Source organism: Lutjanus erythropterus, chromosome 1 (genome assembly GCF_056507025.1).
Source record: "Lutjanus erythropterus isolate fLutEry1 chromosome 1, fLutEry1.hap2, whole genome shotgun sequence".
Classification (NCBI taxonomy): domain Eukaryota; kingdom Metazoa; phylum Chordata; class Actinopteri; order Lutjaniformes; family Lutjanidae; genus Lutjanus; species Lutjanus erythropterus.
Window position 1 is genome coordinate 25,143,566 of NC_139317.1, and position 25,944 is coordinate 25,169,509.

The 25,944-nt window shown below is 38.2% G+C and overlaps 2 protein-coding genes and 1 pseudogene across 4 annotated transcripts; 2 read left to right on the plus strand and 1 right to left on the minus strand.

The window, feature by feature from the left end:
* The first annotated feature begins 277 nt into the window (after positions 1–277).
* On the plus strand, positions 278–11,648 carry slc38a7 (solute carrier family 38 member 7). Of its 2 annotated transcripts, none has more exons than XM_084718215.1 (12): positions 278–313; positions 1,738–2,191; positions 3,363–3,416; positions 5,495–5,639; positions 6,849–6,993; positions 7,088–7,186; positions 7,365–7,422; positions 7,538–7,652; positions 8,016–8,163; positions 9,322–9,521; positions 9,616–9,667; positions 10,814–11,648. In XM_084718215.1, the coding sequence occupies exons 2-12, from the start codon at positions 1,940–1,942 to the stop codon at positions 10,914–10,916; spliced, it is 1,371 nt and encodes a 456-aa protein (XP_084574341.1). In that variant the 5' UTR covers positions 278–313; positions 1,738–1,939; the 3' UTR covers positions 10,917–11,648. The 2 variants fall into 2 exon arrangements, with proteins under 2 accessions (XP_084574341.1, XP_084574340.1); XM_084718214.1 differs by lacking the exon at positions 278–313 and adding an exon at positions 1,208–1,365.
* A 1,730-nt stretch (positions 11,649–13,378) lies between these two features.
* On the minus strand, positions 13,379–19,086 carry LOC146332978 (lysosomal protective protein). Its single transcript, XM_084718216.1, has 11 exons — positions 18,786–19,086; positions 17,547–17,658; positions 17,327–17,464; positions 17,090–17,248; positions 16,771–16,862; positions 16,438–16,530; positions 15,505–15,649; positions 15,268–15,413; positions 14,597–14,759; positions 14,387–14,476; positions 13,379–14,288 (listed from the first exon to the last, which is right to left on the minus strand). Exons 1-11 carry the CDS (start codon positions 18,953–18,955, stop codon positions 14,205–14,207), a joined length of 1,392 nt encoding a protein of 463 aa, XP_084574342.1. The 5' UTR covers positions 18,956–19,086; the 3' UTR covers positions 13,379–14,204.
* LOC146332979 (transcription factor E2F5-like) lies at positions 19,084–25,285 on the plus strand (annotated as a pseudogene). Its single transcript, XR_014770127.1, has 10 exons — positions 19,084–19,384; positions 21,157–21,319; positions 21,906–22,015; positions 22,126–22,281; positions 22,568–22,611; positions 23,369–23,433; positions 23,525–23,852; positions 24,798–24,839; positions 24,936–24,980; positions 25,045–25,285. The product of XR_014770127.1 is annotated as a transcription factor E2F5-like (transcript).
* The last annotated feature ends 659 nt before the right edge of the window (positions 25,286–25,944 follow it).

Consider the following 25,944-nt stretch of genomic DNA (forward strand, 5'->3'; position numbering starts at 1 on the left):
TGGTATTAAAAGTACCTCAAAATTCTACTTAAGTTACAGGTCATGAATAAATGTACTTAGTTACTTTCCACCACTGGCTAAAACTTAAGATGAGACTAAATATCTCGTTTTCTAACATACATCCATAAAATAATAAAATGGTTTGCAACCTGCTAAATTGAGAAGTACATACAACTACAATACCCACAATTCCAAGCAAACCGACGGCCCAGAATTCCAGTCACGCGTCACATGCCTCTCCGCTTTGTACAGGTTGCCAAAACACAGCAGAGCTCAGTCATTAACCTGCGGTGAAGGCTGTGTAACGCTCAAGGTACTGTTCCTAATTATCAGCATTTTATCTTCTACAGATTACTAAACAGCGACGACGTTATTTAGGTATAAACTATAAAGAGACGTTTAAATATGTGGTATTTTTGTTGAAAAAATAGCTTAGTTGTATTTTGTGTTAAGCTAGGTGTAACGTTTGCTAGCTAGCTATTGTAGGACGCACAGTAACAAAGGGGTTGACTGCGTTAACAGAAGTGATTGTTATGTTAATGAAGGGAAAAGCAATAATCTAATCACATTAAAAGGTGGGATATTGAACCAGTATTTTCCTGTTGGCAGCTGAAGGTGTATCTGTGTGAAATGATAAGCTAACAGCAAATTAAATTGAGATCAGCAAGACATCATCAACACTTTGTTTTCTGTAATGTTTGATTTACTTCTTCTTTAGTTTCTGTCCACATCGTTTAAGCTCATTAGTGATTTCATGAGATTATTTACCTATCGGTCTAAATGGCTTTGTTATTTTGTGATTTATGTTTGTTCTCGAGCCCCTTGTGGTTTTATATGTTATTTGTAAAAGACTTTCCACTACATACAGTGGCATGTGTTAAGATCTTTAAAACAAAAAATCTATCGATCTTTATAGCTTTATTTTGACTTGTATGAAAAGCTTAACCTTTCTTCACTTGTGTTGTATGTTGGAAGAAGCTGGAATAAGTTTGAATAAGATGGTTTATTTAGTCCTCTGAGAGTAAACCGGATGTCTTTGGGTTGTGGACAAAACAAGATATTGACTTTGAGAAAGCAGTCATTAACATTTTTCACCCTATACTGTCATTTTATATAACATACAACAAATCTATTAATCAAGAAAATAATCCGAAGATTAATTGGTAATGGAACTAATCATCAGTTGCTGCCCTATGTAAGACTCTAACAAACATGCACACCAGTATCAGTGGCAGCCTGTATGTTTTAGCTGCTTGACTTGTGGCTGTATGTGTCTTTTGTAGGCCCCTGGTCTGCAGAGGTCAGATTGTTAGTGTAAAGTGAAGAGACTGACTCAGAGGCTACCATGGTCTTACAAGGGTGAAGGTATGCACTCCTCACACAGTGAAAACATTAATGTTCTTCTTCAGGTCACCCCAGTACTCTTGAGTATGTACTTATTTGTGTGTTTGAACAATATAGGAAACAATTAAGGGACGAGCTCATACAGACTTTCATTTGTCTTTGTTTTTTGCTTGGGAACTAGCCTAACGTGGCTTCTAAGAATACTGATAAGTGCTTTCTAAAATGACTCCTGCGCTTGACATTTGTTCACATTAAACCAAACACTAAGACACAGAACAACTTAACTTTTACTTTCTTTTGTGAGTTACATTGTATGTTGATATGATATCCACTCTGTACGTGCTCAGTGTCTAATTACAAGCATCTCTAACTGCAAACAATATTTCATTACAGATTACCGAATGTCATCAGACTGACACTGGTGATAACATCAGCTGTCTCCTGACTGTTGAGGAACTGAAGACACTGGACTTAAAATATTAAGTGCTATTACAACTTTCTGATCAACTTTTCCTCCACTTGGATCCAGAGTGTTGGAGACTAATTTTCTTGGGTTCGTAAAGGCTTGGCGGGCCAAGCGACAGCCTGTTGACTCATGGCGATTAACACTGATGTCGAGGACTGGGGTGGAGTTGGGAGTAATGACTCTGGAGAAAGGGCGTGGCTCCTGCAGAGCCCCAGCGTGGATTCTGACCGGCATCTTGAGACGGACAGGAGGAGCGGGGGTGTGTCGTGTTTGGGAGCTGTCTTCATCGTAGTGAACGCAGCACTGGGAGCAGGTCTACTCAATTTCCCGGCAGCCTTCAATATGGCAGGAGGTGTAACTGCAGGAGTGATGCTTCAAATGGTGAGCCCAGTGAGGGATGTAATACTGTATGCCACCTCTACAGGCCCAGTGCCCACTGCCTGAGTTCAGACTGTGAACATTTAGTGTAATGTGATTACTTGGGCTGCAACCAGGGTAGGAGAGAAGCATCGGCCACAAGCCAGATATTGGAAAAATATAAGAATGATGACTGATTTCAGACATAAAATGATTTACTACTGAGTGGTGGGTGAATTTGAGCATTTATCTGTCAGTGGCTGGTACATGTTCACATTTTGCAAAAATAATTTCCTACCCTAGCTGCTACCCACAATTCTGTTCACTATTCAGTGTGTAAAATAAAAATAAAAAAGACAATCAGACATTACAAGAGGCCCAAAGAATGTCCCATGTTTGCTCATTATGTGGATTCAAGTCACTTGATTTTGACTTGTCAGACTCACAAATTTGATGACTTTAGACTCGACTTGACAAACTTGAGGACCCCCCCCCCCAAAAAAAAACAAAAAAACCTTGCAGCTGGACATGGACTTGACATAACACTGTTGACTCGTGACTTCACTTGGACTTTTGAGCCCCCAATCAAGTTGCAGGAAAGAACCACGAAGAGCAAATGTTTGATTATTTCATTTGTGTACATAAAATATGCGGTGGTAAATAAAAAATAAATTACAGTATGCAGTGTGCAGATTGAAAATTACAGATTGAGATGCAATAACTTCCAACTTTGGTCAGCATGTGGAGTTGTGCAAAGACTGATATATCAAGGCTCAGTTGTTAAAGTGGCATTATATTTGGAGAAGAGAACATGATGACTTGCTTAGGACTTGAAATTCAAAGTTTAGGACTTGTCAGTTTTGATCTTGGAGTTGACTGCAAAGACATGCGACTTACTTGTGACTTGCAAAACAATGACTTGGTCCCATCTCTAACATAAAACCTCACAAAATGAGAGCAAAGGTTTAAGAGAAGCTGAAAGGGAGACGTGGTGATTTACTCCACTTCACAATTGGCTATAATTCCTGTTCTAATCTAAGACTGAACCTGATTTCAACATATGTGCAGGCAGACAGTGTTTGATAATTGCTGACAGTCTGACTGTGTTTTCTATTTTCTTCTGACCAACACAAAACTGCCTATAGACATTATAATCAGGAACTGTAATGTGATGCTTCCCGTTTCTGTGTTTCAGTTCATGCTGATCTTCATCATCAGTGGGCTGGTGATCCTGGGCTACTGCTCGCAGGTTTGTGTCATTTCAGAATTGTCACGTTCTGATTGCCTGAAAGTCTTTTTATCTATTACTGTTCCTGTTCTTTCTCTTTCATTATTTCCAGCCTTTTATATCTGACTACTTTTCTATTTCATTTTTCCTCCAGTGGTGGTGAAATACTTGCAGTAGCCTCATGTAACAACTTGATTCTGTAGTTGTATTCCGCATCAAATGTAGTGATTTTCACTTCCTGTTGGCTCAGATTTATGCTTATGTGGTAAAAAATAATGGATGGAGAGTCAAAGTTTCAGTCAGATCAGTACATTTTAGTTGTTAAACACTTTTTACATTATGCACTGTATGAGCCAGAAACATCTGCAGAATATTTCTTTAAAATACAAAAATCAGCCACATTCAGCTGTAGGATGAACTTAAAGCATGTGGTACCATGAGAATCTCTGAGTTCATGACTGTACACAATAACCTACATATGGCTATAACCATACCTTAAACTGAAGATGATCAGTCAGAAGTGAGTTTTTTTATGGAGGAGAGATGACCAGTATGTTCAGCTGGAGCACAACATAAGTCAGTTTTAACCTCTTGAAAATATCAGATGAAACGAAATTGCCATATAGCAAATACACCAGTAAATATAACCCTTTTTTATGGTTGGCAGCTTTGCAAAAACTCCACTCATGCAGTGACAAATCTTTAATCACATGAGCTGTATCAGCAGAAGATTGTGTTTGGCTTTTACAGTTGTCACCAAAGAAATACTGAATGAAGCTAACATGGGCACATGATTAATAAAATAGGTAGGAGATGATTATGGAGGACTCTTGTGTTTTCCAAAGCACTTTTCCTTGAACTTGGAGGAATGTGTCATGAGGTCAGGGAGAAATGTGCAGGAGAATTCATAAGGAGTTAAGACAACAGGGTACCTGACGGTTCTTAAAAGTATTAAAAAAGTATTGAATTATAAAAATCTTCAAACAAGGCTTTAAAAGTATTTCATCAACAAAGATCTTATTTGTTCCTCATCCTTTTGTTGGCTTCTATAAATACTGTAGTTTCATAAAAAGATGATAGATGTGTTTCTAGTGAGATTATTTTTTAGTTTATATTGTGACTTTATTGCTGCTCTACAAGCATTTCATTATATTTGATATTAAATTCTAACCCTGCTCTGAATTGATTCTTTATTAAAATAATAGATTTTTAAAAAAGCAACTATTTGGTAGTGAAAAAAGTGATGCACTGTTTTTAAGTGGCAGTGGAATCCAGAATATAAGTGGGTTAAGCCTATTCCAGGCAATATGAATGTGCATATTATAATAAAATGTTTTCCTAAATTAAGAAGTCTTAAATTTAATTTGGAGAATCCTGTAAAAGATAAGTGCGATGGTCAGAGAATCCGACTGCTATGTAATTATGCGATGGTGAATGTCACTGTGGGTCTGTTGTTGGGTGAAACTACAATGTTCCTAAGATGGACTGGATGTTGATTGTTTGTTTTCTTGAATAGCTGAACAGTGTGTTACTTTAAAAGTTGCTGTCACAAGGATTTGTGGGACAGCATTATCACCTTTCCTTTTTTGTAAAGAATGGTCCAGTGAACCCCAGGATAAGGCAGATAAGAAAAGGAAGGATGTCATTTTCAGATTTGACCAGCTCTTATCATGGCTTCCATTTAGATTCTTCCAGGTCATTCCACTCAGTTGAGAACCTTACTAAGCAAAAAAGACAATTCAACTGCAACCATAGTTTCTGTTTTTGAGATACAGAGTCAGAATTTTGTGGTGCTGGTGGATGTTTTTGTACCATTTTGAGCCTTGTTGAATAACTCAGCATCGCATACAAGTCACTTTTTACCTAAAACACTGTTGCTCAGCAGGAACATCTCCTCAAGGCCTCAGTTTGTGCAGATTCAAATGATAACATAAGTATGTTAATGCATCTTCCAACACAAGCTGGGCAGTGACTTTGATTTACTTCAGGGACGAACAGTTGGACAATATTGGATTTTTGCCGACAATAAGAACACCTCTGCTGTTTTTTTTCCCCTGTTTCTTTTCATTGTAATGATCAGATTGACTTTTATGATGCAGGTCAGTAACGAACGCACCTATCAGGAGGTTGTTCGAGCCACTTGTGGGAAAGTCACAGGAGTCCTGTGTGAAGTAGCCATTGCCATCTACACCTTTGGGACTTGTATTGCTTTCTTTATTGTCATTGGAGACCAGCTGGATCGCTGTAAGTATATTCACAGTGACTACGTTTACATACAAAAAATATTCAGGATTTTGCCCTTATTCTGAAAAAGACAATATTCCTAGTAGGTTGTTTATAAGGCTAGTGAAAAAGGATTATTCCACTAATAATCCTGTTTTCATTCAGTCTGCTTTCTGCATGAGTGCTTCTTTGCATTAAAATTGTATTTTTTCAGTCTTCCACTTGTGATGAACTCTGTGCAAACATCTTTCCTGTTTCATTTGTTCAACTACTTTCATGAAAACGTTGATGTTGCGATATTTGCACATATCCAAAAACCTGTTGTTATCAAAGTCTTTCATAATGTTTAAAAGTAGGTGTGTTTGTCCTTTCAAATAGAGATGTGGGCTTCTGTGCATGCATCTCTAACACACCATTGCAAACTGTTTGCTAGTTGGTCTGTTTACAATGTACAGAGCTGAGCGTAAAGAGGTTCCCACTCCCAAATGAGATGCATATTCTGAAATCACAAGATCGAAGAATACTCCTAAAATCTGAATAGTACCAATGTATCCCACATGTCTTACTTGGGAAATGCTACATTCAGAATAAGGCTTGATTCAGTGCATCCAAACAGAATATGCTGTTAACATGACCTGTATCAAATTCAGAATATTGTCATATTTTGAATAATAGTAGAAAATTTGTGTGCATGTAAACATATCCAATGATTCAGTGAGTCATCCACCAGTCATCCTGTTTGATCATATTGGTTTGACAAGTTTAAAAATGCCACTTCTCAGACCTCAGATTTCTTTTGTCGCCTGTATCACATGAACTTTGTCATGACTGTCCTACATTTTAGTGATCTGGAGGTTGTCTTGTAGTGTTGATAACCTTTAGAAAAAGGCTGCTCCATTATTGATGGGAGCAAAGAGCATGAAGGATGACACCACTCAGCTTTTTTTTGCCCAGTAAATGTGTCCCTCATGTGACCAACTGTTGTACTGAGTCACTTCCACATACTGAGACGCTGACAGTGTAGAAATCTCACTCCTGCCTGTTTGTGGACACAAACTGTGACCTTCCACCTCTCTTGATCTTGAATGAATGGAGTGGTTGTGACTTTAATTATCTACATTTCTAAATCTCTTACATGTGTGCAGCAGTTTACCGTTAATTCTTCTGTCTCTTTCTCTTCTTCTTAAAGATTTTTTTGTAATTCTTGTTTTGTGTTTTTTTTTTTTTTAGTGATTGATGCAGTGGCTCATGAACCAGATAGTGTGGTCAACAAGTACTGGTACACTGACCGCAAATTTACCATCGTTGTTACTGCGGTCCTGATTATTCTTCCTCTCTCCATCCCCAAGGAGATTTCCTTTCAGAAGTATGCCAGGTAGAAACACTGATCTTATTTTCTTCCTGAGCATTGAAAAAATATTTACCTTGTCTAATGATCATGTCTGAGTTGTCGTTGTTGTTCATTGCAGCGCTCTGAGTGTGATGGGAACTTGGTATGTTACCATCGTGGTCATTATAAAGTACATCTGGCCGGATAATGATGTGACTCCAGGCTACCTTCCCACCAGGTGAACTCTAATGCACACACTCCATGAACCCCGTCCTTAGCGTTATGCAGCTATCAGCTTTTTAAAAATCTTCTAAGTGACCATTTTAGCATTGTCCACTTGCGCATTCATGCAGAAACATCTGCATCCTCGTCGTCATGCTTTTGCTTGAGTTGCTTAATTGTTGTGTTTGTTACAGTTCTTCTTCCTGGACTGCAGTTTTCAATGCAATGCCCACCATATGCTTTGGTTTCCAGGTATCTCTTCATTTGGTTTCATTTGAGATCACAAAACTATAATGCTTTGTTTTGAATAGTTTAATATTGATGAATTGTTTTTGTTTTTATCGTCTTCCTGCTGATGTCTCTCCAGTGTCATGTGAGCTGTGTGCCGGTGTTCGACAGCATGAGCAGGAAAGAGATCAAACCTTGGGGAGTTGTAGTCACTCTCAGCATGATAATCTGTCTCTTCGTTTACACAGGAACAGGTATTATCACATTGTGCACCCAGTACTCAATGTATACAAACTAATGTACATAATAACCTGTCTGAGTCTCACATTTATTTACTTGTGAATACATTGAGGGCACTGCTGGAAAAAGAGTTATATGATGTTGATAACATGCAGTCATGATAAACCATCTGATACAATATATTAGATATCTATGCAGACTGCAAATTAGTTGTCTTGTCACATAGATCAGATATGAAGTCGTTCCTAATCTTCAACATGTAACAGGTCTTAATTTTTGGTTCAAATTAAGCTGTTAGCAGTAGACATCCATAGTGCTACAATTCAAATGGCTTGTTATTAACTCTCAATACTTAAATGTTTGTCGTGTTTGATCAGGTGTCTGTGGCTTCCTGACATTCGGCTCCAGTGTCAGTCAGGATGTGTTGATGTCGTACCCTCCTGATGATATTGCTGTGGCCATCGCGAGAGCTTTTATCGTCATCTGTGTTATCACATCGTACCCCATTCTACACTTCTGTGGCAGGTAAGAGATGCAGTAATTTACACACTTCTGATCTCTCTGTTTAGCAAAGTGTTTCTCACTCACTGTTGTGAAGATTGCAATAAAGATATTTAAATCAGATGAGCCTCAAAATAATGTTGATCTATGAATATAAGGGCTGTACCTGAATATTGCCTATGTCACAACTTGGTCAGTAACTTGGATGCGTGGCCATGTTGGAGGCAGTGGAAAGTCAACAACAGAATGAATTATGCATTGAATATTCAATTGGAGCCGACTTTAGGACGTCTAAAGCTCAGAAGAGTTCATCAAATCTTGTGGAAGCTGCTAAAACATGCAGTGAGTGACTTGGTCAGAAGGATGATAGTAGAGGAGGTTGTAGCACCGTCTGGTTCAAAAGTGGTTTTAATCGACTTCACTGGCAGTCATCATCAGAGAAGAGAACAGCTTAGAGTCGTGCTGCCCTGCCTTGCTGTCTGGCGTGCAGCTGCCCTCTGTTTCTAATGCCCTTTTCCACTTCCATCACAGTTAGTTTTGTGGTTTATGGCCATTTTGAGGCTCTGTAAAGTATACAGCCTGCCAGTGACGCAGCTACAAAACAAAAGTGCAGAGATTTGATTGAGAAAATGCGAGGTGACTCAGGGTCTTGTTGACTGATGACTCAAATCATCGATTTTTCGGGTGCAGCCCAATGACTGTTGCTACCTATAGGACAGTGATGTGTGGCTAAGGCCTCATGTCACCTTACATGTTGAAAAACGCCCAGATCAGTTGTATACAGTGAGTTACACAGATGTTAAATTAATGATGGAATTGGTGTATTGCATCTGCACCTGGTAGGAGCCCTGAGTCTAAGTAGTAGAATTAAGGCTGAAGGATTTTGAAAAAATATCTAACTATGGTTATTTTGACTGATATTGCAATATGTTTTCTGATATTGGAGAGACTGACAATCTTTTCTGTCATTTTGAAAACATTAAACCAATTATGGTTTGATTTTTAAAGGGATTTGTACCAAACAAAGATGATTTCTCAAGTCTGTAGAATATGATGTGTAGGCCAGGACACCAACTATATTTACTTTAAAATAGTATTTTGACACACAAATATTGCCTTTAACGAAAATTGCACCTCCTGCATTGCCTCACTTCACTCTGGTATATTTGTGTGTCCCTCCAGGGCAGTTATTGAAGGATTGTGGCTGCGTTTTCAAGGCGAGCAGGTGGAGGTGTGTGTCCGTCGTGAGCGGAGGAGGAGGATCCTGCAGACACTGGTGTGGTTTGTTGTCACCCTCGTCCTCGCCCTCTTCATCCCAGATATTGGTCGGGTGATCTCACTGATCGGAGGATTGGCTGCCTGTTTTATCTTTGTATTTCCAGGTAACATTTCCCTCATCCTCGGCAAGATCTCAGATTTCTGTGCAATTTCTACGTCACAGTGTAACATCTGTCCAATGTCTCTTTAACTTGACAGGTTTGTGTTTGATGCAAGCCAAACTGTCTGAGACAGACAACCGATCTGCAAGGTGAGATGCTGTTTTTTTCTTGGATGTCTTCGGAATTTTTCTAAATTGATTAAATTATACTGTTTGGCACAGGAACAACCTCCTGGCATCTTTAACTGGAGTTGGTCCTTGAGTGCTGCATTGTAGCAGCTGTTACTGTGTAGTCAGGACGGATCAAAGACAGGATGAATTTCCTCACAGGGGTTAATGAAGTATAGTTATAGGATGCATTATCACAATTTGGCTATTAGGGTGCAGAAAAAAAGCAAGCTACGAAAATATTATCTGGTTACATACAGTAGTTGAGTGTAGCCAAACAATTGACTGTAAGACATAAAGTTGTCAGAAGTATTGTTACTAAAGTACATTTTCAGTATCACATGTTTAAGACAATACAATATCCGTTAATTATAGTATTGAGAGTACCAAAGTTGTAAAAGAAAAAAAAAGTGCTAAGTGCTTAAAGTGCCTAAGTGCTCATTCAAGACCTAAGTTCAGTCTTTATTGGCCTGCATAAAAGTTGGCTTACAGCACAGTAAAACAGCATTCAGTAACCTTTTCTTTACCAGCACTGTGTGCAGGTTGTTAGCTTTAAAGAAATAATAAATCCTGTCTTTTGTGCCCAGGACTGTTTTTTTTTTTTTTGCCGTGGTATCGAAAGAGTTATCAAGTATCAATCTTTATATTCTTGTATTTTTCAAAATTGTTATTGTGATAACTCAAATAAAACATTCAGCAGACACAGAGTAACATGGCCTTCATCTGCAGTTGTTTCTAGACACCTTTTTCAATCACTCTGTTTTTAGCTTTGTTTTTGTCTCTACCATTTAGTAGTTTTCCCTGTCTGCTGCTGAGCAGGTAGCGTATTGAAACTTGTTTGGTGGAGACCAAAACACTGAGCTAAAAGAGACTAGAACTGCAATGATTAGGTGATTGATTGAATGGAAAATTAATTTCAGCTATTTTGATAGAAAATCATTTGTTCCAATAATGTGAATAATGTGAATTTTAGGCCTTAAAATGTCTTAAATATGAGTTTGAAAGGTTTAACTCTTTGGCATTAGAAACACATTTAACTCACTATTGAAATAAACATTTCTAATGCAGATTTAAGTTAACTTAGTTCCTTGACACTGATTTTCTTTATTATTGGTCTGTCTGTTACAGCTGGCATGGATTGGTGATCTACGGCGTTGTCATGGTTACGATTGGAGCTTTCATCTTTGGCCTCACTACGACCAACTCCATCTATCAAGACGTCGTTAGCTAAGAGGAACATTTTTATCGTGTCCTCGTTGTTGAAGACAGAGGAGGGGGGTTGTTTAGTCCTTTGCTGCTATTCTGAACTACTGGATAAGATGGAAAACATCTCAAGACTTTCATTTTAAAAAATCAAGACCTCTACGGCATGTCACATCCCTGCTCCATGTTGAGTTTAAGCTCCACAGCTCGTTACTCAGCCAGGTAGAAGTCAGAGACTCCCCACAATGCCAAGTGACTTCAGACACTTTGCCTTTTATTTTCTGTGATGTTTAAATTGCATGTTTTCTGTTTTTATGATATAACTTGCAGTGAAGACAGTTTTTGACAGATCAGCCGGACACACAGCGGCTTCCCCTGTCTCTGGACACTTTCCCGTCCTGTTTACAAGAGCCGAAGGACTTTGTACAGAAAGGTCTTACAATCAAATTGATTTTAATGATGAAATTGTACCAATTTGTATATTTTAAGTTGCATGTCAGAGTACATGTTTCTCATTGAAAATGACATGCTGTGGTTCCTAAGTCTAAGACAAGTTGGCGCTGCTCCTAGTTTGTCAACAAATGATATTGAACTGATTGTGAGGTTTGCATCATTAATGAGTGATGTGTGATCTGCAGGGCAGCTCAAGTCCTGTTGATTTGTTCATTTCCAGTCAGCACCTCTGTGAGTTGAAAAAGATGTTTCCAACTACTTTGGCAAGGCAAACTAATCATATTACACTTTTAAATCATTTAGGAAATTGTTTGAGTTATTTATTTTTTAGTTTTATTGGTTCCTTATATATTTTCTTACACATTTTATGAAGATAGAAATACTATGATGATGATTTTGTTATTGGCTCCAAGATTAATTCATATTTGTTAGAAAATTGTTGTGGAAGTACAAAAGCTACGTACTAAATATTTATTACTTCCATATATAAAACAGTGAACTGCCAAACAGGTTACAAACCACGGCACTGTGCTGCTCCAAATACTGGACACTGATCTGCAGGGTGTCCCAGATGAGCAGCACCACCACATTCAGGATATGAAAAGCCAAACTCTCTGCTGATTACTCACAGGTTGAAAATAAGACCGTCATTTTGAATGTATGAAAAATTGATGTAACCTACAAAGACCTCAGTTTGCACATAATTTAGAGGTTTTATTTACTTGAATCATTATGTACCACTGCATACTTTTTTTTTTTTAAACTCGATACCAAAGTATTACTTTTCTTTTGTTTTTTATGCCTCAATCTTTCAAACCTAGTTGCTGTGTTTTGTAGATGTCTGCCTTCTCTTGAATATAATAGAACTAGATGGCGCCAAAAATTATATTTGAAAAACACAACAGCAATGTCTCTTTCCAGAACTTGTGACTGTTACTCACAATAATCCACAGACTGTTGTGAGTGGTTTCATGCAGGAACCAGTTTCTTTATAGTGAACTACACCTGGAAACTGTATCATTGTGCAGAAGAAAGCGTGCATCTACATATGTTAACATTAATGGTGTCCTCTGCTGAGCTGTAATATTGACACCAGTGAGATTTGGTTTGCAGATGTAGTTTTGTACAAAGAAAATAGTTCCTACACGAAGCTGCTCACAACAAGGTGCATGGATTATCTTGAGTAAACTGTCATGATTTCTAGAAAGAGACATTGCTGTTGTGTGGTTTGAACACCACAAGCCGAGTGACATTTAGTTCTATAATACTGAAGAGAAGGCAGACATCGACAACCATTATGTCCAAAACTATCTAGATGGATAAATAACAGTTAAGAGAAGAAATATGTATATTACAGTAATTTCACTTAAATTACTTTTTCAAATTACAGATGCAACTGATAGGTTTACCATGAAAATAGTACTCAAGACCAAACAGAGTGGCTTTAATCCCTAGTTTGATTTATTTTATCAGACTAATAAGCTTGGGTCCATTGTGAGCATGTTATGATTAAGACTTCCATTTTACCGTTAATCCTGTTTTAACGAAGGCCAGAAATGTTTTTACAGGTTTTATTTGTGTACATGAGGGACAAAAAGCATAAAAGGGATTTTTCTTTTCCTGAAAAGCAGTTACATTAGTCACTTTTTTTGTTCTTCATATATTTAGAGGAAGGGAAAGAAGCTACAGTCTACAGTAATTCTGTCTGTGACCAGTGTCAGGCTGTTGTTGGAATACAAATCGTTTTTATGGTTTGATGTTGAACCATTTGTGTCTTTTTACCTTTTGGTGCTGCAGACAACAGTTTGTCTTGTCATGAGTGAATGTCAGGTGCATTTATGATTTCTGTCATTGATTTACAGACTAAAGATGTACACTTTTTGTTAATCAGAAATCTCTTGTCCCTGTTGTGCAGAGCAGTAACGTGCAAATATGAAATTCATGACAAGTTTTAGTGGAAATACTGAACAGAACTACCTGTAATATACTGATAAATGAACTACAATCAGGGCATGTGAATAAATCTGACAATCCATATGTAGCTGGCAGTTCTTTAATAAAAAGACATGGAAGTAAAGTTGCGGTTTTGATCCAGACAATTTGATCATCATTTAAGTTCAGAACAATCACCTCAACTTAACTTGTGTTGAAAATGCAAATTAAAAACACCAAGATTCATTTTTACAATCAGTGCTATAGAAAATATCTTCATTTGATCATATTAAGTGCAGTTAAAAGTATCTGGAAAAGGACAGCGTTTGTTTGGACATTTTATTCAGCACAATAGCTCTGAAATTTAACACTGACGTCTAAGCACTGACCTTTTTAAGCTGAATTTTAATTTCTATTTTGGATGAATAGTAAAGGACTTGTACCCTTTTATATGTACAGGTGTAGTCCTCCAGTTTCAAGACTTTTACAAGCAGACAAGGCCACAACAGGTTCAAGCAGAACTGAGCAGATAATTTTCCCGTACTGAAAACCAGTCTGAAGGCACACAACTCCAAAAGTTGGCTGGTAACCAAATATTAACTGTGAATAAAACAATCATATTTGTAGTTCCTGCATAGTACATTTGTGGTCCTCTAAAGGGTTTCAATTCCTACACAATTAGTCCAATATACATATAAAACTCAAAGCTGGATGTTGACAGCGTTTTATTCCAAATCCAATGTTGGCACAGGCCAAAGCCCAGATGAATAATGCGTCCCTCTTCAGATACTCACACTGCACAGAAAGTACCTTATGAACAATACAAACAGTCATAAATGCCCCAACAGTCCTTTCCCTCCATAATCATCTTCCCTGAGGAAAAAAAATGTGCTGAATGCAGTTATATGCCACACAGCAGTCTCCATTGAGCTCAGTAGGAGCCGTTTGTTATGAAACACTGGAACATGTGGAAAGCTGGACCTGGAGCCCACTGAGGAACCATGTGACCTGCACCCTGAAACACAGGACAGCAGAGTTTCACAATAATGCAACCATAACATCAGAGTTAAAACAGGACAACCATACACCTATGGCAGACACACTGGTGATTACCTTGACTGTCAGAAAAGTGAGGTTTCCAAACTGTTGGTAGAAACCAGCAATCTGGTCATCATGAATCCAGGACTGGTACTTAGTGGTTGGCTGAGAACAACATTTGAAAGAAGTGTGTGTGACTTGTAGGGTTTTTTTTCCCCTTTTTTGGGGGAGGCTTACATTTTTAAAAATGCTTCTGAAATATTTTTTCCAAATTAAAGTTCCTACCTTGAAGCCGAGATCTTCCACAAACCACTGGTCGCCCAGGAAGTTGCAGGCCATGTCCGTGTCTCCGTTGTAGACGAGCGCCCGCAGGTCCATCGAGAGCAGCTTCAGATACACATCCTTCACTGTTGGGTACAGGTTAGTGTACTGCTCTCCAACAACGTCACTGCAAGGAAAAAAAGAGTTTGTTATGGTTATGATCAACATGTAACTGACCTATCTAAATGCACACAGACTAGAGGGGAAAAATACTAAACAGGCTAACTAAAATGATCCAGACAGCAATTAGGCTACTGAGGCACAAAAAAAAAAAAAAGAATCCACAAGCTATTTAAAATTAAAAACATATCGCGGGAGCTGGGGCTGAACAATATACTGATATAATGAGACAAGATGTCATGTTAGATTTTGGATATTATTATATCATGATATGGTACAGGTGTTATCTTTTCCTACTTTTAAGAGTCCATTACAGTAAACTGATATAATTTTCTGAACGTACCAGACAGTTCTATGGGTATTATTACATCTACATTCCTGATGATTATTTATCAAAAACCTCATCGTGTTTTTTGTGAAAACACAAAGACATCCCTACAATATCGTCACAATACCAAAGTAATTTGGTTAAAAATCATTCATCTGATTACATTCGTTATTTTGCTGAGAAATACCTGCACAGGTCCCATGGTGGCAGCATATCTGGAATGTGTAAAGCCTTCCTCACATCGCCTCTGTTCAGCCAGTTTATCTGAGCTGTGCTGTTGATGCAGGGAGGGACTTCATCCAGAGACAATGGGGATGGCACTTGATCTGAAAACTTCATTCAAGATCATTATCATTGACGCTATGAGGCAAGAAGAAGAATTTGCACAGGCAAGCTGCACTCGTCAATGGAGGGAAACGCTCACCTTGTAAGTGTGCGAATATTTCTTGGAATTTTTTAACACATGGCTCATGGTCCTCTCATAGCCTCTGTGGGATCTTCTGCCGCCCTCACAATCCAAGTACAGGGCATACTCATTAAGTCCACTATTGTACACAATACTAAAGGCCCTATACACCTGAAGGGAGACAAAGTGAAAGCAAATTTTAAAACAAAATCTGAATGAGTCACCTGGCAGAACCTGAAATCTGGAACCGTCTTGGTCGTGCCAGGGCAAGAAGAACTGGCCAACTGTCGAACTCGCTCTCCAAACAAATAGGGGACAGCATATCACCACAGCAACCACTACCTGCTGCCAACTGTAGCTGCCATTACTTAGCAGGACTTCATCAGAGTTGGCAGTTGTTGGACAAGACCAACCAGTTTTGTTGAGTTTTATTTTGTCTATTGAGTCGGACTTAGAGCTATACTGTCCTGTTGGACTATTGCTTCAGAAGATATCTTTGCAACAAAATACATTGGACATCTTTGACATTATGTCAAAACTGATATTTCTTCACACTCTGTTGATAATTTTAGTTAATTTCTGAGTGTTTTACACTATAATTCTCACGTATTGCACCTTTAATCCAAATGCAGACCAGCTACTAACTATTCACCTGCTGCTCAGACCTGCTCTCCCTCCCACACCCTCTGGCTGTAAATTTCCTTGTACTGTCATTTTCTCTCTTAACAAGGGAGCATAAAATTATTTTTGATGGGAAAGTAAGAAAATAATAAGCTTCTACGTGATTCACAAATGCTATAGACAGTTTGCACAAATTATTTTCACAAATTATTCCAGCAAGTTATTGAAAAGCACATTTTGGACCCTCTTTTGACTCACCCACCTCATGCCCCCCCCCCCCCCCGCCACATGTTGGCAGCCCTGCCCGGCTGAACTCGGAGGAGATAGTGCACACGTACCAGCAACTTGCAGGTCTCTGAACTGGAGTTGTAGAAGTTACAGCTCCCATTGTCACAGCATTTTTTGTTCAGATCACGCCATAAACTGCACACAAAACAGATTTAAAATCACAATCACTGCATTAACAACATACAAATCATTTATAAATCCTTAGCTTGTTTTCAAATGGCTCCTACTAAGCTCATCTATATACTGATGCAAAATCCAACTGGAAGTTATGCATGTTGTTATGTGAACCATTGTTGTAGGGGAAGTTTGTTTGCTTTGAAGGAGTGTAATCAGGTGCTAATGTTCCCCTGGTTCATTCAGCAAAGAACCACTTACTCTTCTCCAAAGAGACCATGGTAGTAACCAAAATAGATTAAAGTTTGGTCATTGAGAGCAAAGCTGCTGAGACCATTTCCCACTGCAAAGCCCTGTAAAACAAAGACAATCAAAGATAAATGTTGGTAGATAAAGCAACAGTCTGCTTTACTGCAATCGTCTTATCTGAGTTTCACAAACTGCCACAAGGGCAAGATAACATATCTAAAATACTGAAACTGCATTCTGGTGGTGGAACTGATACTGAGCTGCTGATGGTGTTGATGAGCCAAACATCTAAGGCTCAAGAAGAGTTCACACTTTGCATGAAATGTCTCACCTTGAAGTTGATTTTGGCAGCTCCAGTAGCCACACGCAGGCTGAGGGTTGGTGCATAAATTCCACCGTAACTTTCCCCAAAGATGAAGAACTCATTTTGAGTGAAATTGGGAAACTTAGCAAAGAAACTCTGCAGGGCTTTGTAATTATCATCAGCAACCTATGAGAGGAACGTGTGAAATGAGAAGGCAGGTTCTAAGCTTTTCTTAAAAAAGGGGCCAGTCAGCATGTAACTCACCTGATCATCATCGGTGGCGTAGTTTTTGTCGTCAGAGTAGGAGTATCCCACTCCTGCAGGAGACTCTACATACAGCACATTGGCAATCTTGTTCCAACTGAATGGGTTTTCATATAGCGTGGCCCCGTTATCATTTACCTGAAAAGGAAACTCAGCACTGCCTATTCAGAGTCACTTTTATTCAGTACAAAGGTACAGTATTCAAAGTTATCATGCTCACATGAAATGGTCCATTCTCTGACAGGAATCCATCCAGTGAGCTGCAGCCAGGGCCTCCGTTCAGCCAGAGCACCAGAGGGTCTTTGACTGGGTCCCTCTGAGAAGTCACAAACCTGCAGGGAAATTAGGACCAGGGTCGACTAAACAAAAATTTAAAGTGTGTCATGCAGTAGTGTAATTTTGATTGGGCATAGAAGGTGGTTTTTGATGATGCACACAAAAGATTGAATTTGTTGAAAATCTGCACTTTGCCAAGATAATCCATCCACCTGACAGAAGTGGCAAATAAAGATGTTTAAATAGCATGACTATTGCACAGGTGTGCCTCAGACTGGTCACAATAAGAGACACTCTAAAATGTGCACTTTTAGCTTGACAAAGAAGATATTTCTAACTATGGCTATTTCACATAAGGCAACAGATGCCATTTTTTTCCCCCAGGAGGGCAAAGTCATGATCCATCCTACTCTGCTTCTGATTGGCTAGTGCCAATTGCCTTTATTGGTGAGCTTCAAACATTTCAAGTGTGTGATTAGACTTAATTTAAGAATATCTGGGTAAGCTGGTCAGAGTCAGAATAGGCCCCGTCATAATTTTGCCCACCTGGGAAGAATTTTAGGATATTCAGTCACAGTTCAGTGCCTAATAAAAGCATTTTTCAAATTAAAAATTTTTAGATTGTCCTTTTATAGTGACCAGTGGAAGGCACACCTGTGTCAATCATACCGTTTTATCAACATCTCCATATGTCACATCTGTCAGGTGGATGGATTATCTTGGCAAAGGAGAAGTGCTCAATAACATGGATTTTAACAGATTTGTGAACAAAATTTGAGTGAAATAAATCTTTTGTGTGCACAATGCAAGTCAGATATTTTACTTAAACCCATGAAAATGGGACCATAAAGTGTTGTTTCTATTTTTGTTGAATATATTTATGGAACTTCAAATATGTGCACAATTGTGAGTATTAACAATATCAAATAACAACTGTTAGATATTAAAATAAAGCTATTCACAGGCTACAGGAACCCTGCAGGTTTATCTGAGTGTTTTTAGTTTTCTGACAACATAACCCCAGAGTTTTCTGTGTAATATGTGGAAGTTAAACCAGCCCACGCTGTTCGTCTGTCACGGTCCACATCCTGCACATCTACAACGTTTCACTTCAGGCAAAACTGACGCATAATTTGGGTGGAGCGAGAAGCTGAAGAAGTGCAGTCAATAGGCCGTTTCTTACCAATAATGGAGAAACTTTCCCGGCCGAGCCTGGAGGTACCCCGACCACTGTCGATAGTTGGGTTTGAACATCATACCTGGCAGGTGAGTTACCTCGTCGGGCGCGTACTGAGCCCGAGAGCCGAGCTGGAACCCAGCCAGCAAACACACCAACAGACCGCCAGCGAACATCACCGAACCAAACTCACGTCTGACAAAGAAGACCCACAAAACTACACAGCAGCTCTCATTAACACGCACGAAAGACAAGGCTTCGTAGCTGCTGTAACTTCCTCCGATGTCCTCATCTACCAACTCCGCGTGAGCAAGTCAAACCAGGGCGTCATATGACTGCTTCTGTGGATCATGTGACCAGCGCCTAACTCTACCCGGAAGTCCTTTAAAACAAATGTGAACAGGTGTGAAATGTTTGTGTGAGCGAGTTTGAGTGCATCATCAGTTTGTCAGGAAAACCCTAAAACTAACACATCTATAGTAGAAGTGGACGAACAATACTCACACTGTCAATTATAAAAAAACAAACAAACAAAAAAAAAAAAACATAAAAGGCAAAGCAATAGTGACAAAGACTTTGAAATTAGGATGTACTGAGACATGGAAGTAAGTATATTCTTTGGTTTTCTATTACAAGGGCATACATCTCCATATGCATTCATTATTATGAAACTGTGCTATAATCACTTTCACCATCAAATATACATTTGCATTAAGGTTAGTTTTATAAAAGCCTACAGATGTCAAATGAAACGGTTGTTGTTGGCTGTTGTTGGCAGTCTTTCAATATTTTTCAAAACCGTTTAACCACTAAAATTGAAGATGAAGCATGGTCTGATTTAAAAGGGACTGGCTTCATGTTTTACACAAACAACTTAGTAAAACTGTTTGGAACAAATATCAGGGGAAACATTGAAAAAATAAAAAATATTGAAAGAGAAAGTTCAAAATGAATTAGGTAAGTCATACATGTCTGAGAAATTATGAGCATTATTTTTCCCCAGTTTAGTATAATGGAGGTTTATATTAAAGTTTATTTTGACTTAAAATAATGCATTAAAATCAATCATTAACAATGACAGGGGAAGCTACTAAAAGTAGACCCATCCACGTTGAATTTTAGTGAATTAAGTGTTTATTTTCCCCATGTAAATCATATTCAGTCAGTTCATTTTCAACCCATATTTTTTCCCCTGGTCGCCATGCCCCTCCTGCAGTGACTCTATGTCGCACATTTTGAGAACCACTGTATTTTAGTTTCCCAGTAAGCCACAATGGTGACAATGAGCCAGCATGAACAATACCAGGACCCTGACACTAAAGCAGCTAAATGGAATTTAGCCATCTTTCACTTTAGTATTTACACATGGGTTTTTCTTACTGACAAGTCAGCATATCTTCTTTGGAAAAAACCAAATTGGCATGAAATGGTGTGAAACCCAGTACAGAAAAACAGCTTTAGAGAAAAACTGAGAAATAAATATGATCATACACACAACTAAAGTTAACCAATTGGTTTGAAATATGTAGGCTGTCTAAATTTTGACTAATTCAAGGTCATCAATTAAATAAATGATCCATCATTTAAAAAAAAGAAAAATAATATAAGAAATACATGTTTTTAGTTCAGTCTGGCTATTTTCTTTTTTTTTTAAAAACCCACATAATAGCAAATTGACTTCTTGCTATTTCTGGACTAGTTTTAAGCCCTGATATAGGTGAAATACATGTTGATCATTTTAGCGAGTAGAGGATGTTGTGTTCCGCCGAACGTTTGGACTTTTATTGTGAAGGCAGGTAAATTTGGGTAACGGAAGAAAATACGCGCTTAATCCATAACAGCTGTGAGTAAAGTTTGGATACTACTTAGACTGAATTTAAACGGCGTATGACACTATATTTCAATTAAAATATCGGTTGTTGTCGCCTGGAGTGCTAGCGATAGCTTAGCTCATTGATCCTCACTAGCCACTGTGTTTGCCGCTGGTCCCAACAACGCTCCAGATAAAAACAATTAGCTCTCGAAATGTTCATGCTTGGCAGTGCAGTCATTTATACAGCCTCTGTTTGTATGCATGTGTCAATGTTTTATGGAGCAACCTAAATGTATAGCAACTGAATAAGATCTGAAACACAGTGCAAACAAGCTAGCTAAAAAAAAAAAAAAAAAAAAGCTAGCTACGCAGAACGTTAGTGTTTCCGGAACATGTTTTTCAAAATAAATCTGCAGCAAACTACCCATGGCGAGAGTGTGGTTGTTTTCATAATATTTACACTGAATTGCAACCCCCTTGCCAAAATTTTAGCCTGAAGTTAAATCTCTCCGGTTGTGTGAGGCGCAGGGAGGCTCTCGGGTTTATTTTTCCCCTCACGTTCAGCAGAATGGATCCTGAGGGGTTTCCACACAGTCCAGATGAAGACTCCGCCATGCAAGAACAGAAACCCACCTGCCAGAGGAGTCTGAGGAGTCTTAACGTGCTCACCACAGGGTTTGTAAGGTTGTTACAAGAAGCTGAAGGCGGAATACTGGACCTCAAAGAAGTAAGTGGGCTAACAGCAGGCGATCAAACCACTGATCCAAACACTGGAGATGTTTGATCATACTTCCAAGATGAATAAAATGACACTGTAAGATCTATTTTTTTTTTTTACTGTTGTGTGTAATGTGACAACTTACCTACAACTTGATGAATGTTTTTATTAAGTAGTAAATATACATACAGCACATTGTTTGCAAAAAAAAGGCATGAATTTTCTAGGGCAATGAATGTTTGAATTATGTATGTACAGCTGCAAAGCAAAATGCAGCAGCCAGTAGAAGTTCTTTTAGAAAATAAAATATTGAAATAAGATAATTAACCATTGAATATTGTGGTAGAAATTGAGACATTCTTTTAATTGCAATGTTCAATAGATTGTTTCATCCCTATTAATTTGGCTTTTTGAAAGTGTGTTTTGGACTTTTAATATCCACTGTAAGTGATCTCTGAGTGTGTCAGTATAGTTGGTTAGCTGATCCCCTGACACACCTAGATCATAAACTCTGTGGACAATTGTGAAACAGAAATTCTTATAGGATGAGGCTATGGAAGCTTTGGTGGATAAATGATTTTTTGTGTTCTTTCAGGCCGTCAGGATTCTGGCTGTCAGACAGAAGAGGCGAATCTACGATATCACAAATGTGATGGAGGGCATTGGCCTGATTGTGAAAATTTCCAAAAGCCACGTAAAGTGGAAGTAAGTTTTTAACCCTGCCTTGTGTGTATGCAGTTTGATATGTCTGATTGTCAAGAGCACAGCACAAAAATATGTTTTACAATATAATACTGCTTTGTTTTCTATATAAGGGGAACAATGCCAGGAGAAAATGCACACGAGTTAGCCAACAGGGTTATAAAGTTGAAGTCCGACGTGGAGGACTTGGAGCAGAAGGAATATATGTTGGACCAGCAGATATTCTGGGCTGAACAGAGCATCAGGAACACAACAGAAGACTGCGGCAAATATCCTTTTTACAAAAAGGACATAAGAGTCCAGACATGTATTTTTACTGCTTTAACATGAAAATTTAAACTAAAAATGAAATGTTTGATTGTATTTTGAGCAGATTTGAGTAGAATTCATGTGTTTAATCCCTTTACAACACACATGCTGTATTTTCTTTGGCAGAGGTAATCATAGTGTGTATCCCTCTCGAGCAGGCTTGCTACTTTCTAACACTGACAGAATCCTTGAGATCTCTTCTCAAAGTAACACAATATTTCAAATTGAACCTTGACTCAAATCAACTCTGACCTATGTGCATCATGAAGATATCTACAGCTGCTTCAGTGGTAACGTATAATATCTCTTTCCTTTTTAACAGTTACTCTTCTGCACAGGTTTGTGTCAGCATATTATTGATACCATTGACAATCCAAGTAGAGAGGCTTTCTCCCTATCTAGCCCTGCCTTTTTTTTTTTTTTTTTTTTTTTTTTACAAATATTACCTTGGCATGTTTCTTTCTCCCTCATCTCTGCTGCTCTTGAGTTGCAATGATTGATGCATCATGGGAAAACTCAGAGATTCAAGATAAAAAACTGATGGTCCAACTTTTTAATTTTAAGTGTACCAAAATATGTGAAATAATTGGGAGTTTTCAAGAAGTCTGCATATAAATCCGAGTTAGAATTTATTATTCCTCTCTCATTTGTCTTACTAGATTGATACCAGAGAAATGTGTTTCAAAATAAATTTATATATTATTTATGTAATATACATGCAAAATAGGTCCACACAACCAACGGACAAAAAAAACATCCTGTGGCAACATTTCAAAAATAGTTAAATTTTGCTGGAATAAATGAGACCTTGCAACCTTGGTGCAAAGTCAGCTAATGCTGGGGTGATTTACTTCTTAATACAGCTTGATAAACTCTGCTCTATAAGTTCATGATGGTGCTTACATCACAACAGCAGCTGACATTGTTGCAGTTTGTTCAGAGTAAAGTCAAAGAGAACCACTAATGTACATTACTTTGTACTTAAAATAAAGACCAAAGTAAATTATTGTGTTGTGAGCAAGAACTTTCACTCTGTTCCTTCTCCAGGCCACACGCTCTTGGCAGTACGAGCGCCATCTGGCACACAGCTAGACGTTCCCATTCCCAAAGCTGTAAGTCCTGCATCACTGGAACATACTGGTTTTTTTTGGCTTTCTTTAATTCAGATGAGATGATTTATTATTTGCAAACGTCTTCTTTCAGGTCCGGAACAGGCCAGTGGAGTACCAGATCCACATGAAAAGCATCAACGGGCCAGTAGATGTCGTACTTCTTAACAAATGCTCTGTCAGCTCTGTTCCTGTTGTACTGCCAGTCCCACCGCCTGAAGACATTTTACAAAGTGCCACTTCAGCCATTCCTACTTCAGAAGCAACAGAAAATAGTATTGCACCTTGTCAGGCTTCAGCTAATACGAAATATAGCACCAGATCTAGACAGACAGCCATGGAGGACTTACCACGTCTTCAGTTATCGTCACTTATAAATGCTGAGCTTAAAAGAACTGAGGCATCTGGATTTGAGTATTTTAGCTTGTACAATATCTGAAGTGCGTTTTTGTTGATGTGCCACTGATGGAACCTGACACTCCCATTTGAGCGTGAAGTTGGTCCCTTGCCATATTGACCCAAAGTGGTTGGTGAGAATATTACTTGGGATTTGAACGAGGGCATGAAAAACAAAATGTCACCTTTTTCACAGTTAATCTGATTTCTCTGGAACTGCTGTTGCAATGACAACTTTAGGCTGAGACCAGAATCAGTTCATTGAACAGTAAAACGCGACATGTGCATGTAAGAAGTGCATATAAGTCAGGCTGCAAATAACCTTTTTTTAAATGACTGATTTATCTGTAGATTACTTTTATGATTTCATTAATTGTTTAGTCTATAAAGAGTGAAAAATACTCATCACAGTTTCTCAGAGCCTAACGTGACGTCCTCAAATTGCTTCTTTTGTCCAACCAACATCCAGAACTCAAATACTCTTCACCTCTCTTTACTCTTTAGTACTCTTCAGCACATCTTTACATTTAAGTAGCTGGAACCCACAAAAGTTTAGAACTAATTTTCTTTTGATTGACTGGTTAATAAAATAACTAAATTAGACAGCTCTACATAAGTTACTAAATCAAAAAAGTTGATTCAATGGTACATTAAAAACACTATTTATAACACCGATCAGATACTTGACCAACATTACTGCTGTTTTTTTAATATCACAAGTTTTCATTATCTGAACTGAGCTGGAGATAACACAGACATCAGACTCTTCCCACGAAGACTGACAGATGAAAACAGTTTATCAGTTACATATTTCAGTGGTTTCTGGTTCTTTGGTGTCTTTCTCTGAATCTTTGCTTCTTTCTTGCATGCTCATACAGTAATGTGTTACTGCCTCATGCATGTTTCTTTCAGTGCTGAGGTCTTTTACATTGATATACAGATACATTAAAAAAAACCCTTTCCAGGGCGAGGTTTATCAAAAGAACTGCAGGGCCTACTTCAGCCCATCAAAGGTAGAGTGCTTGTTTTATCTTGTGTCTCTGAATCATTTATGTTCATTAAATAATTAAATGTGTATTTGACTGTGCACGTCTTTTCTCATTCTGTAGAAATGATGAATGCAGACGTAATCTCTAAACTCATGGCCTCTGAGAGTAAGTGTATTTTATTTGCTGAATTCATGTTAGATTCATATCTATCATATATTTGTACTTGCAGTACATTTGTGTTAATCATGTTTGCCTCTGCTCCTCAGTTTTTTTCTGCCCCCATCTGAACAGGAGTTGATGTATAATCTGGATGAGAGTGAAGGCCTCTGACCTCTTTGACATCCCTGTGCTCAGTGTTTGACCATGACATCCTGTGTTGAGACTACATATGTAAATACTTTTAATCTGGAACACAGATAGTTTTTAAATAGTTACTTGATTATAACAAATAAACAAATGATTCTGAATAATGTGTCCACCTCGTTCGTACATTGAGCAGCAAAAATTAAAAAAATATACAGTCCAGTGCAACACCACAACTTGCAGTTTCACAGGGTCTCTGTAAGTGTCAGCTATAACAACAAAGCTTCACTGTATTAATATTACAGGACTGATGTAATGATTTGGATTACAATATGCATGAGTTTACATTTTGGTCTCTCACGTGAATGTTTCTTCAGCTTTTAATGTTATTTTCTCACAGTGTTGATTAGATATCCTTGGTACTTACTTGCAGTGCTTTCAGCTACATGCTTACATTGACCTGCTTACTTGCGTTAACATTATGCCTGCTGTTAAGCATCTTCTCATCTCAAATCTTAGGTTTACATGCTATCGTTTGCTGAAAGTACAGCTGGGGCTGAGGGAAATGTCATTTGTTTTGCAACTATTTGCTCATAAACCAAAGTTTTTGACAATCTGAAACTTTGACCTGATGCTGGTGCTAGATGAAACGTCAGAGGATCACCAGAGTTATTAAAATTCATTCTGAGGGGGTCATTAATACCTGCACAAAATGTCATGCCAATCTGTGTAGCATTTGCTGAGATATTTTAGTTTGTACTAATGTGGTGGATGGATAGACTGACATTTTTATCCCTTCAGCCATGCTGCTAGCATGGTTAAAAAC

Coding starts and splice junctions, on each gene's coding strand:
- slc38a7 (XM_084718215.1), top strand. CDS start 1,940: ATGGCGATTAACACTGATGTCGAGGACTGGGGTGGAGTTGGGAGTAAT. Junction 7,187..7,364: donor CCAGGCTACCTTCCCACCAG/GTGAACTCTAAT, acceptor TGTTTGTTACAG/TTCTTCTTCCTGGACTGCAG. Junction 7,653..8,015: donor CTTCGTTTACACAGGAACAG/GTATTATCACAT, acceptor GTGTTTGATCAG/GTGTCTGTGGCTTCCTGACA.
- LOC146332978 (XM_084718216.1), bottom strand. CDS start 18,955: ATGTTCGCTGGCGGTCTGTTGGTGTGTTTGCTGGCTGGGTTCCAGCTC. Junction 16,531..16,770: donor CATGGTCTCTTTGGAGAAGA/GTAAGTGGTTCT, acceptor TTTTGTGTGCAG/TTTATGGCGTGATCTGAACA. Junction 15,414..15,504: donor AATATTCGCACACTTACAAG/GTGAGCGTTTCC, acceptor TCTTGAATGAAG/TTTTCAGATCAAGTGCCATC.